This window comes from Cynocephalus volans, unplaced genomic scaffold (assembly GCF_027409185.1).
Source record: "Cynocephalus volans isolate mCynVol1 unplaced genomic scaffold, mCynVol1.pri scaffold_35, whole genome shotgun sequence".
Classification (NCBI taxonomy): domain Eukaryota; kingdom Metazoa; phylum Chordata; class Mammalia; order Dermoptera; family Cynocephalidae; genus Cynocephalus; species Cynocephalus volans.
In genome coordinates, this window is record NW_026902463.1 from 4146282 (window position 1) to 4161363 (window position 15082).

At 45.6% G+C, this 15082-nt stretch overlaps 1 protein-coding gene across 1 annotated transcript; it reads left to right on the forward strand.

Annotated features, from left to right (window-relative positions):
* Window positions 1-10036: 10036 nt before the first annotated feature.
* Window positions 10037-12446, forward strand: LOC134369021 (testis-specific Y-encoded protein 4-like). Its single transcript, XM_063085240.1, has 7 exons — window positions 10037-10097; window positions 10194-10333; window positions 10838-10993; window positions 11738-11815; window positions 11945-12056; window positions 12151-12296; window positions 12375-12446. Exons 1-7 carry the CDS (start codon window positions 10037-10039, stop codon window positions 12444-12446), a joined length of 765 nt encoding a protein of 254 aa, XP_062941310.1.
* Window positions 12447-15082: the final 2636 nt, after the last annotated feature.

Consider the following 15082-nt stretch of genomic DNA (forward strand, 5'->3'; position numbering starts at 1 on the left):
CGTTGGAAAACTGACAAACCCACCGTGGCCTTGGAGGAAAGGGAAGAGTTACTGGCAGGCAGAGAGGGTGGGACTGCAGGAAGGACAGGTGGGCTTGCATCTCAGCCGGCAACTGGGGACACCTGGCGGAGGCAGCGCAGCCTCTCACCTGGAGGGAGAGATGGGTGGACAGAGGAGGCCCAGGAAGGTTACTGGAAGTGGCAGGTGAGAGAGAAGACGTGAGAAACAGCTGTGACAGCGAGGTCACAGCATGGCTGTGGCACGGGGGCCCAAAATACCTGTGCTGTGCCGCTCACACCTGTGTTCTTACTCCTGCACATAAGAACAGCACAGGGAGGCCCGGGGGACACGTGAGGAGCGTGTGTTCGACACCGATCTCGTACACGGCCCGTCATCCCCATCTGTGTAAGTCCTCAAACATCTCATTAAATTTGTTCCTATGAACAGCTGGAAAAGCCAAAGCAAAACCAGCGAGCACCCAAGAATCCTCTTGGCCTAGGGGAACAGTCTGTGATTTCATCAGAATTAAAAATAGGTAACCCTCGTTCTCTTTTAAAAAAATTTGTTTCTCGGTAGGATTTCAACCCCCTTAGTCCTACTCCGCCAGCATCACAATCGTGAGCACTTTAAGGAGCTCCTTGTCACTATTCAAACGTCACTGCACTGTGGTGCTCTCGAAAGTGGTCAGGTGAAGGACACACTTGAGGGTTGTCATTAGCACCCACGCCACGGCCGCGGTGGTGGGAGAAGCCCACGTTTACAGGTGAGTCGCGTCTTCCTTTGAAGGTGCTGCCGCGTAGTCATCTTTAGCCATCAGCATGTACGTTGACTCCATCCCGCGTCGAAACTGGAGGGTAACGAGGGCAGGTGGCAGGAGGCCATGCTGGCCTCGCCCCAAACTCCCAGACCCCTGCTCTCAGTGGTACTTGGCTGAAACAAGAGCACGATACTTGAAGGATTATGGTTGAATCTTGGAGCCGACCCGTACTGAGCTTCGTCAGCACCAAAGCAGCTTCTCGTTGAGTCTGATGACGTCACTGACGAAACTGTCCGCGCCGATGAAGTCACCCGCGATGACGTTGGTGCACCGTGAGCCCGGCCCCGGGCACTGCGCTCGGACCCAGGTGCTCAGGTATGGCACTTCGGGCACCGTCATCTTCTGCAGGGACTCACACGGATGCACCAGGATGTATTCCAGGTTCTCCGTAAGGTTGATGCCAGCCACAAACAACCCGCCTGAAATAAGGAAGTGGCAGAGCAATTATGCGACACACGCACGCTGCTGCATATGTCCCGTCTCACACTGCCACCGTCACCCGCCTGTCTTCCCCATTACCCATTTCAGAAGTTAGAATTCTGACGGCACAATGCTCAGCAGAGGCCTCATATTATGCAGAGACTTTCCTTCAGAAATACTCTATATTGTCAGTTGGGTTGAACGTTTTAATTTTGGATCTGGGTGAGTGGTAGTGCAGCCTTCAGGTAACTTCTTCAACTGTATTCAATCAGAGTTGTCAGTGGATGTCTTTGTCACCTAGGTGGAGGGTCATTCAGCAGTGTCTGGCTGAGGTGGGTTTCTTGTTGGGATTCATGATCTGCTGTCAGTCAGTGCATAGATGTATACTTTTGTAGCAGTTCCTGGTAGGTCTGTAAAGGGCCACAGGCTCAGCTGAGCCGGAACTATGCCTATGTGAATGATTCCTCCAGCACCTGTCTGGAGGAATGCTGTAAAAACAGAAAGCTGCTATTCAATAACTGTTGAGACCAATGTGAGCCAACAAGCTTTCACCTGAGCCTAGCAGAACTATCGAGGCCTGACTTGGGGAGTGAGTGCTGCCTATGTTCAGATGTTGTGTCTCAGTCCTTCCATCTGTCCTAGTCTCCAGACAGCCTGCACCTTGGTCCCACCTGCATCTGAATGAACATTGCAGAATGCAGTCAGTGCCTTTAGGCAAAGGGACTCAGATTCTCTGGGTCCAGCATAGGAGTCTAGGCTCCAGTTAGCTGGGATTTGGGCCCTACCAGCACCTATGCTACCATGTGTCGTGTTGCAGGGGAGGCAGGAATTCTGTCATGTTAACTGTGGGCTGTGCAGGCACCCATGGGCTCAGCCTGCATGGGCCACGCCAGGCAGACAGTGATTGTGGGGATCTGCTACACTCCAGAGGATTTTCTGCTCAGCCAGTCTGCCTTCTTGCCTGGGGAGAAGGGTGTTGAGTGAGTTCAGAGGCTGGGGTTTAGGTTACTCTGTCTGTCCTAGGCTCCAAGCTGCCTGTGTCCTGGCCTTGCTGGTGCCTATGTGAGCACTGTACAATGCAGGAAGCTCCTCCAGACGAAGGGATCCAAACTTGCCCCTTATAGTTCAGGGGTCTAGGCTCCAAATGGCTGGGATTCCAGTAGCCATGTAAGTATGTGGATGGCCCTGGAGGGAAGTGAGGTGTCCCCCATGGATTTGTCACCCTACTTCCCCTGGATGCAAAGGATTACTCAAAGCCCATCTCTTCTGACCCGTGAGAGACCACAAAGTGGTTAATCTTCCCAGGACGCTCAAGCGAGAGGCATCCCTTCCTTGGGAAATTAACCCCGAATTGGGGTTCTCTTCCTGCATTTATTTTCCAGGCCAGGAAGTTACAGGAAGAGAACATAGGTGGGGTTATAGTTTAACAATATAGGTAGGCTGGTAACTTTCAGTGAAACAAATCTGATGACATCCCAGTAAGGCAAATAAGTGGCCCAATCAACAAAAGCTTGATCTTAGCAAACATACCTTCTTACAGCAATTTCTCAGTATCTTTACATAACAATCAGTAACTGATCTGTCCTTGAGCCAGCAACCTTGCTGTGCCACAAATCTTTATCTTACAATGGAGACTTCGTAGCCTGAGGAAAATTTCCAGTCCTCTTCAAGGTCAATATTGGAAACTGCAAGGCTTTGAAAAACCAGGACCTGTGATGTACATTTGCTTTAAGAATCCTCTACAGTGGGCTTTTGCAAAGTTATCCATTGGCCATGTGGGCACCCATGGCCTGAGTCCCCATGGGTCACACAAGGCAGACTGTGAATGTGGGGACCTGCTGAATTCCAGCAGACTTTCTGCTCAGTCAGTCTGCCTGCTCACCTTGGGTGGAGGAGTACTGAGTGATTTCAGTCTCTAGGGTCTCAGTTTTTCTGTCTGCCCTAGGCTCCATGCAGCTTATGCCTTGGTCCTGCTAACACCTGAGAACTATAGAATGTAAACAGTGTCTCCAGACAAAGAGACTCAGGCACACTCAACCCAGCACAGGGGTCCAGCTACCATGTACCTAGGATCACGGACCTGCTGGTGTCACTCATGTGACCATGTGGAGGGTCATAGTGAGAGCCATGGCTGCTACTAGTTCAGCTATGGGCCATGGGTCACTTCTTGATTCAGCTGCTGCAGGCTTTGCAAGGCTGGCCACAAATGTGCAGAACCACTCCACTTTAGTGCATTTCCCACTCAGCATGTCTGTCTGCCCACCTGGGAAGTAGAGAGCAAGTGCTGAATGAGTTCAGATCCAAAACTATTTGGAGACTACCCCAAGTAGGCGATCACTGGCATTTGTGGTTGTCATGGGAATTGTTGATGTCTTTTCCAGCTTACCTTCTCTCTACCTGGTTCAAGGCCAGAATACTGCAGTGTGGCTGAGGCTGGATGCCCTGTTCTTCTTTCTGTGGTTCCATTTCTTCCTTCCACATTTCACAAGGATCTCTTCACTCTTTGTGAAATTTACGCTAAGTGAAATAATCCAGGCACCAGAAAGAGAAATACCACATGTCCTCACTCATGAATGGGATCTACAAAACAAATAAATAAATAAGTAGTAAAAATACAACAATCACAATAAAGAACTTTCAAAAGGAGAGAACATAACTGTGGTTACTAGGGGTGGAAATGTGGGAGTGGGAGAAAGATTAGTGAGAAAGTGGAAAAGGGTCACAAAGAATGATGAATGTACTAGTTATCCTGATTTGATCATCACATAGGTACATAGGTACTGATATCAATCTGTTTCCCACAAATATGTGTAATCAGTTATATTTCAATAGCGAAAAAAATATGAACATAAACAACAAAAAATAAAATAAAGTTAAAAAGCCCAGGGTCTCTGACAGCTCAACTGCTGAAATTTACCAAAAATTTAAAAACGTAAAATGCCAGTTCTTCTCACTTTTTTTTTTTCAAATTGAGAAGGAAGAAGTACTTTAAAATCATTCTATAATGCTAGAATTATTCTAATAACAAAGCCATAGAAGGACAAAACAACAACAAAAACAACTAAAATTACACACTAGTTACCTAACCTAGTGAATGTAGAGGCAAAAACTATCAACAAGATGTTAGCATGTTAGCAAATTAGATTCAACAGAACATTAAAAAGATTATTTAATGTGATCAACTGGAATTTATCCCAGGGATGCAAAGATGATTAAACACATGCAAATCAATAAACATGATTCATCACATTATCAGAATTAAAACACAAAACTATAATTATTTTGATAGGTGCCAAAAAAATCTTGTGATAAAATTAAACAATTTTTATGATTAAAAACTACAAACAAATTAGATGTAGGAGAAATGTGCTTTCGTATAATTAAAGCCATATATGACAAAGTCACAAATAATATCACTCTGAGTAAAGAAAAGTTACAGTTACTTTACTTAGATTTAAAGCAAGACAAAAATGCTATTCAACATTTTCCTGGATAGCCAGAACAATTAGCAAAGAGGAAGAAATTAAAGGCATCCGAACTTAAAAAAAAAAAAAAAAAAGTTAAACTTTTTCTCATTCCAGATAATACTGTCTTACATATAAAAATCTTAAATACTGCACCCCTGAACTGTGAGATATAATAAATAAAGTTAGTAAAATTGGAGCACACAAAACTAACATACACGACATAGTAACATCTTTATACTCTAGTTAACTATCTGGAAAAACAAGGACAAGAACACAACTATATTTATAGTGGTACAAAAAGGCTAGGAAGATATAACCAAAGAGCTAATAGATCTATACAATAAAAAAACATAAAACATTGATGAAGAAAATTTAGAAAGACTCAAAAATCAAAAGATAGTTTGTGTCTGTGGATTGTAAAACTAAATATTGTTCAAAAATCCACACTGCCCAAAGCAATGTAGACATAAATGCAATGTCTATCAAAATATCAAAGAAATTTCTCAGAAAAACAGAAAAAAAAAAGTCCTAAAATTTGTATAATCCCCCCAATAAAACCGAAAAAGAAAAGCAATCTTTAACAAAAAGAACAAAGTGGAGGGGTTACCTCACCTTACTTTAAAATATACTACAAAGCTATAGTAACCAAAACAGAAATGGACTAGTATTAAAACAAAACAAGGAAACAAAACATGAGACAGTATGGAGAGACTCAAAATAAACTTATTCATAGCCATATGATTTTTGACAAAGGTGCCAAGGACACACAATGGGAAAGAAGTACTGACAAATGTGTTGGATATCTACCTGCAGAAAAAAATTAGACCCCTGTTTGTGACCTTCTATGAAAACTGACTCAAAGTAGATAAAAACTTAAGTGTAAGACTATGAACTATAAAAATATTACAAGACAATGCAGGGCTGTGCCATAAAGTCTTGAAGAAAATTCATGACATCAGGCTGAGTAATGATTTCAGGGATGCGTCTAAAAGCAGAGGCAACAAAAATTATAATAAACAATTGGGATTACATCAAACTAAACTAGCAAAGGGAATCAGAAGAGTAAAGAGCCAATCTACAGAATATAGAAATAAAATTTCAAACTATAAATCTTATAAAGGTTAACACCCAAAATATGTGTATATAACAACCTTAAACAACTCAATAGTAATAAAACAAACACCGAATTAAAAATAGTTATAAGAGTTAAATGGACGTTTCTCAAAAGGAGACATACAAAAGAAAAACAGGTATATGAAAATAATGTTGAGCTTCACTACTCATCAGGAAAATGCACATCAAACCCAAAATGATATATCATCTTGCTCCTGCTGGGGTGGCTATTATCAAAATGGCCAATAAGTGTTGATGAGAATGTGGAGAAAAGAAAACGCTCACACACAGTTTCAGTGGAAATAAAATTTAAGTACAACTATTATATAAAATAGTATGAAATTTACTTGAACTATTAAAAGTAGTAGAACAAAATGGTCAAGGAACAGACTAATTTGAATATATTTAAAGAAAATGTAATTAGTATTTTGAAAAGATATCTGCAATCTCATGTTTGTTGCATCACCATTTACGATAGCCAAGACGTTAAATCAAGGTAAGTTTTCAGGAATGGATAGATGAATAATAAAATATGGCACATATTCACAATGGAATACTATTCAGCCATTAAAAACAATAACCTGTCATATGCAACAACATGGATAACATTGCAGGAAATTATGAGTAAAATTTCAGAAACAGAAATACAAATGTCACGCTATTTCAGTCATCTATGGAATCTAAATAAGAAGTTGCACTTCATAAAAATAGTATATAGAATGGTGGGATACATTGTGCTGGGACTGCAAAATGGTGCAGCCTCTATGGAAAATGGTATGGAGGTTCCTCAAACAATTGCAGATAGATCTGCCATGTGGCCCAGCTATCCCACTGCTGGGAATATACCCAGAGGGATGGAAATCATCAAGTCGAAGGTACACCTGTTCCCCAATGTTCATCGCAGCACTCTTTACAATAGCCAAGAGTTGGAACCAGCCCAAATGTCCATCATCGGATGAGTGGATACAGAAAATGTGGTACAACTACACAATGGAATACTACTCAGCTATAAAAACGAATGAAATAGTGCCATTTGCAACAACATGGATGGACCTTGAGAGGATTATATTAAGTGAAACGAGTCAGGCACAGAAAGAGAAATACCACATGTTCTCACTTATTGATGGGAGCTAAAAATAAATAAATAAATAAACTGGTGGAGGAGGGAAAACGACACAAAAATTGCAATACCTTGAAGTTGACATGACAAGTGAACAGACATGAGGCTGTTGGGAGGGAGGCGGTAGAGGTAGGAGGGAGGGAGGTTTCAGTAATGAGCCACAAGAATTATCCATATTCTATATTTACAAAAGAAAAGAAAAGAAAAGAAAAGAAAAGAAAAGAAAAGAAAAGAAAGCACTCAGGCTCTGAAGAGCAGGGGAAAGCCTTAGCCGTCTGTCTAAACCAAGGTCATCTCCCGGCAGGGACAAGTGACGGCACCGTTAAACTCTGCCCGGCCCTAAAATGAAGCGTGCAAGTGGAGGGCTATGACGTGCACTGCACAGGGAAGTCTGAGGGAGCCGTCTCTAGACTCATGTGCCAACGTTTCGTCCCGGGTGCAATCCCAGAGAACACGACTACGCTGAGTGTCTTCTCGGAGCACAGATCTACACATAGGGGGAACCCATTCTCACTAGGGATCTTTCCAGGGCCAAATGATAGGGGGTTATCCCAAGTGAGGTTCCATGGGTTTGATTTGCCCCTGCTGTCCTCTCTTCAATGCCAGTTCCAATGGGCCCTAGCCCGTCACAATCCAGGGGTAATGACCTGATCAATTTGTGAGTTTTCTGGCTCACTCCCTCTGTAACAATTCCTTTCCTCGTGTCCTCTTCAATGAGGTGTTTCTTGTTACTCTTTTACAGTGCACCGTGCACGTGAGGATGTCCCCGTACTCGTCCATTCATATCCTCAGTCTCTGCTTCTCTCTCTCTCTCTCTCTCTCTCTCTCTCTCTCTCTCAGTGTCTGTGTCAGTGAGACGGTGTCACCTGATCTCCCTAGGTGTATTGTTCGATGAGTCTTGCGTCTTCTATGCCTGCATGTCAAAATTTTCAGTTCAAGATGTCCATAGCACTCTGTGTCACATGCCCTTACTGCTCTTTCTCTCATCTTGGTCACCATTATTCTGCAGCCCGTCTGAGGGTGACTCGGAGATCTCACCTTGTTTCACTGAGATAAAGGGAAACTCTTTCATACCTCAATGAACCAAGAGGTTTCTGGTAGGTGGTTGATTGATTTCACGTGTTTAGGCTTCACCGATTGCTTTTGGTGGTGTAATGTCCAGATAAGACATACACTTTAGGAAAAAAAAGTAGTGACTCTTACAAAGAAATCAAAGAGGGCGTTCACATTCCACCCAGACCAGGAGGCATACTAAGAAATGTTCGCTCCTGGAAAAGAGACCAGTAATGACAATCCCAAGAGCACGGACACTTCCCGGGACAGCCACTCTCATGCGGTGTCCATGAGTGTGCAATGCAAAGTCTCTATCGGTCAGGAGGGGAGGATGCCTTCTCTTTTCCTCACTTTCAGATGACCTAATGCTTCGACAAGCTTGCATGACTCTACTTCCCTCAAAATCCCCTTCCTGATATTTACCTAGACAGTTTACATTTCTGCATGTCAGGAGCAAAGGAGAACATCTCAGAGCTCGTTGGCTCCCAGGGGCCTCCTCTACGTTTGTTAGAGAAAATAAAAGCCACTGAAGACATGGGCTCACACAGCAGCTGGTGTGAGGACACTCCCAGGGAAGTTCAGGGAAAACCATGGGAACATGTGAGCATCATGAAGAAAAAGTTGGACTCAGAGGCTGATTGACCAGAGAGTGCTTGAGGCTCAAGCATGGTGTCTGGGGACAGGCAGCATCGAGAAAGAAGGATGTGGTGGTACAGGTGTACTAATTGGTGCTAATCTGTCATCATCAAAAGGGTCGAAGGACAGGTAGGACTTCACACAACTTGGTCCCAGGCAGTTTTTACTGTGTACTTCATGTGCTCTTTGCCCTGGTCCCTTTCACCTTGCCTCTTTTGCAAGAGGTAGCCCGGGAGTCTACTTGTGCAAGTGAAAGTGCAAAACCAGGTTACCAGAATAAAGAAGGAAGGGCAGAAAACACAGTTGTGAAGCAAGGGGGTGCCCGTGTACAATTCCATCGAGACACTAGAAAACAAGACAGTGACATCAGTCACTCAACACAGCCCATGGGGAACCACGATCGGTACCCTCTACCCAACAGGGAGGGGAGTAAAGAGAAAGATCACGAGGAAGAAGGGTGTAGGAGATCTGGACGACACCCTTGACCTACCGACCCACTATACATACCGAAGAGAGGAACCTACATACCTGCGCACGACTTCCTTTCTTCCAAAGCACAAACGGCCGGTGGCCATCTGCCATTGGTAGAAAGGAGGCCACGGCTTGCTCTCTCAGTCTCTGGGAAGGCACTGCATAAATGTGTGCATGCAGGCGGACGGACATTCTGCTGAATCACCTCCATTGTGCCAGGCACTGAGGAGGAGTGGGTCTGATACTTGCAGAGACAATCGTGCACTATTTCTGAGACCCCTAATTTTCCTAATCCTGAGGGAGGGCTTGCAGTACTGCTCTCTGCCTCTAGACCCGATGAAATCCAGCGCAGCATCATATAGAGCAACACATGGGCCCGACCCTCAGAGAACCTCATTCTGTCTGTGGGCTGGAACTGAAATACCCAGTACTGTCCAATGCTCCCACTTCGTGTCCTTAAGTACTTTATGTTGTCTGGGTTCGGTGCCACACAAGACGCAGGCATGGACTTTGGAGTGGAACACTCATTGGACTTTACAAAGTGCAAACCGGCTGTGTGTGTGCACTGCACCGGGCAAGCTTGGAGGGCTTCCTAGAGACAACGGCCAGGGCTCGCAGGCGGGGCAGTTGTGCCCCAGATGCCTGAGTACGGGAGGCGGGGCCATCCTGCGTGACAGCCACTACCTCTTCATCCATTGGCCGTGGACCCACAGTAGAGGTCTGGGCGTGGCTGGGTGCCTTGGCGCCATGAAGCCGGCAGAGCGGGCCAAAGTCCTGCGCATGCGCAGAATGCCGTGACCAACCGCGAGGCTCCCGGAAGTTCTCAGAGCCGGAAGCTGCCTGCGGCTCGGCTTCTCTAGCTGCTGCTGGGGGTGTGCAGCTCAAGGCTTTCGACCTTGCCTACCCGGCGCAGCTGAGCCTGCTGAGGACCAGGGCAGCATGGCGAGTGAGGCGGGCTACCGGGAGGAAGGGGCTTCCGCCGAACCCTGGATAAAGGTAGGTGTGGGAAAGGGCCCTGGGGAGGGAGGGGCCGGTAGGCCTCTTGGGGAGCAGCCGCCAGAGGCCAGTAATGGCGTGGGGTGTGCGACCCTGGCAGAGTTGGGTGGGACGCCCGAGGAGGCCTCCGGGACTGGGATTGAAGCTGTGCAGGAAAGCGAGGCCTTGGCAGAGAGGGAGGCGGTGGCGACCGGGCAGGAGGTGGCACCAGTTTTGTTTGAGGCAGTGGAGGTGGTGGAGGTCGCTGTGGAGGAGGAAAGAGGAGAAACCGGAAGAGGCGTGTGAGGAAGGAAAAGTCGACGACCAGGAGGATAAAGAGCAGGAAGACGTGGTGCTGTGCTTGTGGATGTAATGGCGGTGGCGGAGGTCGTTGAGTGGCAGGAGGAGCAGGAAGAGAAGGGGAAATCCGAAGAGGGACAAGGGGAGAGAGAAGTCGAGGAGCAGGAGGATGTGGTGCTTGTGTTGGTGGATGTTATTCAGGAGGTGGAGGCAGTTGAGCAGGACGAGGAGAAGGAGGAGCAGGAGCAGTGGAAGGGGGAGTGGGCGCAGCACGTGATGGACGGTGAGAGGGTGGTGTAGGAGCCTGACAGGGAAGAGGAGGAGGAGGAATTTGAGGAAAAAGTTCAGGAAGAAGACCTGGGGGAGGAAACTCTGATGCAACTTGTAGAGCCTGAGGAGAAGCTTGAATAGAAGACCCCGACACAGACTCTGTGGAGCCCCATGTTGTCCTTATCCCCTCTGTAGTCACTGGAGGCCCTTCAGTTAGAGTTGGAGCCCGTGAACAACCAAGCCAGGAGGGCCTTTGCTCGTTTGAGGCAGAACCTGGTGCAGAGACGCAGGACTCATCTCGGTCACCGAAGGGCCATCATCCAGGGCATCCCTGGCTTCTGGGCCAAAGCCGTATCCTTTTGAATCTCGCTTTGTACTGACCAGTAGGAGCATGGGCAAGGGTAATAGCAATCGATCCACGGGACAGCTCAACATGAGAATATACAGGCTTTTCTGGCCGGTTGCTCAGTTGTTTAGAGAATGGAACTGATAGCACCAAGGACCAGTGTTCCATTCCTGTACTGGAAAACATCTACTTGGGGGTTGTGGGGGAAGGTACAGACTGAGGGAAGACGGAGCTGCAGCCACACTCGTGCAAATACAAATACTTATGGCACAGAGACACTAACTGGGGCGGAGAATTAGAAGTCATTCTGGATCAGTGTCGTGAATAGCACAAAGGAGTTCTCATGTAGAAAAGGTGTTTGAAGGACAGGCTTTGCTGACAATAATGCTGTAGGAAAGTGTATGAATTCCCACCCTAGTCAGTAAGAGCTGATAAAGTGCATACTTAGATACAAGCAGATTCACTTTTGCCCCTAGTACATCAGGGACACATAGAGCTCAGCATCCCTCAGAAAGGAGCCCCTCCCTGTGTCAACGTGGACAGTCTCCCATTTAAGGCCATGCAAGGCACCCATTGCCTTGAGTGTGTCTCATGAAAGGCAGGGAGGGCACGGTGCATAAGGTGTGGGAGACACAATGTGTGAGGTGTGGGAGACCCCTGCGCAACACACTCTCCTAGCTGTTTATACATGCTCAGTTGCTTCTAGCGCCTACTTCCGTAGCATGGAAAGGCTCCTTGACCTGAGGCAGATTGTGAACCACCCCGAGATGTTGGCCATGATCAGCGATGAAGATGAAGACTTGCTTAGCTACATGATCGACTTGGAGGTCAGAACTAGTGAGACTGAGGCTGGAAGGTTGAGCGGGGAAGGATAAGAGAAGCAATACTTTCAGGCAAACAGAAAAGGGTAGGTGACCTGAAGAGAAATTTTAACCTTCTCCACTTTGTCATGACAGGTGGAGGAAATCAGGCATCCCATTCACTGCTGCAAGATCATGTTGTTCTTTCGGAACAACCCGTACTTCCGGAATAAAGTGATTATTAAGGAATATCTCATTAATGTCACCGGTAGGAGGTGGATCCCAGGATGGGTAGTGAAGGTGTTGGGTTTATCATCGTCAGCATGCTCCAACCCCTTCCTGTATACTTTTCTTCCCTGCAGGATACAGGGCATCTCATTCCACTCCAGTTCAGTGGTATCAGGATTATGAACATGAGGCTTATAGCCGCAGGCACCACAACAGCAGTGTTAACTTCTTCAACTGGTTTTCTGACCACAACTTTGCAGGATCTAACAGGATCGCTGAGGTAGGGCCTCACTGCGAAAATTCAGAAATGACCAGGGAGGGTTCCCAGCCTTCTTGGGAATGGTGTCTGAACCCTGAGCGGTCCTGTCCTGGTTCCCCTAACAGATCATCTGTAAAGACCTATGGCTCAATCCCCTGCGGTACCACATGAGGATGCAGGTGCCTGGACAGGGAACCGAGAGGGCAGGTGAGCAGCTCAGGAAGTAGGGGCTGAAATGCATGTTTGTAGGTACCTGGACACTCATTTCACAAGTGTAGAAATTGAAAGACAGGGAATGACACAAACCAGGTCACCCAGGGCATCAAGATGAAACAGGAACGTTGGAGAAACTGCACTGCAAAACAAGTTATAGCTGGGGAAGCTTAAGCCCACTGCACTATAGTCAGTGTCCGGAGTCGTTTGGACAGAAGCAAAGCTCAATCCTTTACTTCTCTGAACTTAATTCCATGACAGCCAACCCCACCCTCAGTCATTTCTCCACCCCCTTAAATTTTGGCTCATCAAATGTTCCTCCTTTCACCCTTTCCACAAAAGGCTATGAATATTTGTACAGTCTCATTCCTTTCTCTCATCAATTTTCCATTTTGGTAATCAGTGTCTTTTAATTTTCTTGTTTATCTCCTTAGCTTATTCTACTCATACAGAGAACACTGGCAGTGGGGCAGATGTTACGGAGAGCAATTTCTAACACATGGTAAGGGGAAATTGAAGAGGTCACAAACGGGGAAGGGCTAGTTTTTCCTGGGCAGGACCTTGCATAATTAAAGCAATTTTTAACATTTTTCAGAGAAAATGAGTTTTTATGTGTGTTTGTGTGTTTTAGAGTATTCCAAGTTTTTGAGTTGAATATCTCGGAGTATCAGACTTTACCTAAAAAAGCAGAACTTCTAAAAAGTGACTTCAGATACAGTGTTCTCATGCTCAGGATTGAAAGAAAAGCCGGTCAGGTGATGAAAAATGCAGACAGCAAGACACTTGGATAAAATCGGATTGGTGTGAAGGAGAAATAAACACCATCAAACATATGTGTCTCTGTGTGTGTGCTTGTGTACCGGAGTGGGGTGAGATTCTACATAGGTCAAATCCATGTGGGATTTTTAATTCTTTGTCCAGGAACTGTCAGTCTGTGGAGGATCTGGGCTTATAAAGTTGTAGAGAGCAGATACACCAAGGTTTGGGATTCCGTCTGAGGACTTTTTTTATTCCTTCCCCACAGAGCAGGGGGTTGTGGAGAAAGAAGAAAGGAAAGAGAAACAGTTTAGTTTGACACTTCTTGTTTTTCCCAGGAATGTGAGGGTAGTTCAAGGAAAGGACTTAGTGATTACAGAAGTAAGATAATCAGGGTGAAATTTTCTTGCACAGGGCTCCTCCAAATATCCTCTCTTGTGCGTTAAGAGAATTCAAGGTGGAAATATTAAAGTTCGTTTCTCTTCTGAACCAAATGTCATCCTTAGGTAGATGAATGCACAGTGCTTTGCTGGGACAATCAACCTGTCAGGGCCAGGCTTCCCAGCAACATTTTAAGAAATGGGAATATATGGTATATGAAGGGACTGTGGGAAAGGACACAAAGGGATGAGGGAAGGCAGTGAAGGTGTGGCTTTGTTTCTGGCAAAGATGACTAAGTGAAAAGATAAACTTTTGGGAAATCGGGTCTCCTTGTAGTTGTATGTGAGTCCCGTTGTTTTTCCAGGTGACTGAGTTTGGGCAAAAAATATAAACAGAGCAGGGAGTTGGAGTGGTTAAATATACAACTGCTAGACTTTCACCCATGTGCTGTCTGTCCCTAGATGATCCTAGATGTAGACATTATTCTTAATAGTCCTATTTTCAGATGGTCTAAGCTTTTACCCAAGACCCTGTGTATTAGGTGAAGATCCCAAAATGTAAATAGGTAAGCCATTATGAGTACATTCCTTTCTTGTTATACTCCAGTGAGAATGTTGTCTTAGTAAATGATACCCCACACCGTATTAGGAACCCAGAAACCTTTCATTTTCTGTGGTGTTTTCAGCATGTTGTGCATAAGGTTAACATAAAAGGAAAGAACGGGACAGGCTTTCTAAGCAACTTGGTCCATCTTGATCCAAACAGCAGGAAACTTTTCCGGTGCCATGTGCTGCTACCTATCTTCCATTGTGCTTGTAAAAGAGAGCAGTTCCAGAAGCCCTGCATGAGAGCAGGTCAGCAGATTTCTGTGTGCCCTTTTCTGAGTATTTAGCTGCAAGTTTAGGGGTCTTACTTAGTGTTTAATGAATGGAGAAAAGGTTAGGAAAGGGTTCTCGAAATACTTATCTCCCGCTAGCCCTTGGTTGCCAGTTTTAACTGTAGCTGCTCTTGGAGTGAAATGTGAGGAGAACTTCCATGGAGGGTCTAGCAAAACCGTAGCTGTCTACTGTTGACTAAACTGCTATTGCCTAGTGGCTTGGTCATGTCCACCCAAGAGAATGCAGCTTCCTGAGTTTCGTCCTTGACTCATAGGTGTAATTCAGTCATATTACTGCTTTCACATGGTCCCGCTGTTTTGGGGTTACCAAAAGAAGTGTGAAATTGTACATTTTCCCTAATGCTTCCTTCCATGGAGTATCAGTGCATGTGGGCCTCATAATCACATGATTAATTTGTGAGCATTCTGACTTGATATCTCTGAACCACATTTGTTTTTCCTGATATCAGTGTCTTGGTATTCTCTGTTTAAAATTCAAATTGAGTGTCTGCATTTCACCAGGTGTCTTTCTCATTCTGTGTGTGATTGTGTGTCTCTTCCTCTGACTCTGCCTATACTT

Coding starts and splice junctions, on each gene's coding strand:
- LOC134369021 (XM_063085240.1), top strand. CDS start 10,037: ATGGCGAGTGAGGCGGGCTACCGGGAGGAAGGGGCTTCCGCCGAACCC. Junction 11,816..11,944: donor GCTACATGATCGACTTGGAG/GTCAGAACTAGT, acceptor TTGTCATGACAG/GTGGAGGAAATCAGGCATCC. Junction 12,057..12,150: donor ATATCTCATTAATGTCACCG/GTAGGAGGTGGA, acceptor TCTTCCCTGCAG/GATACAGGGCATCTCATTCC.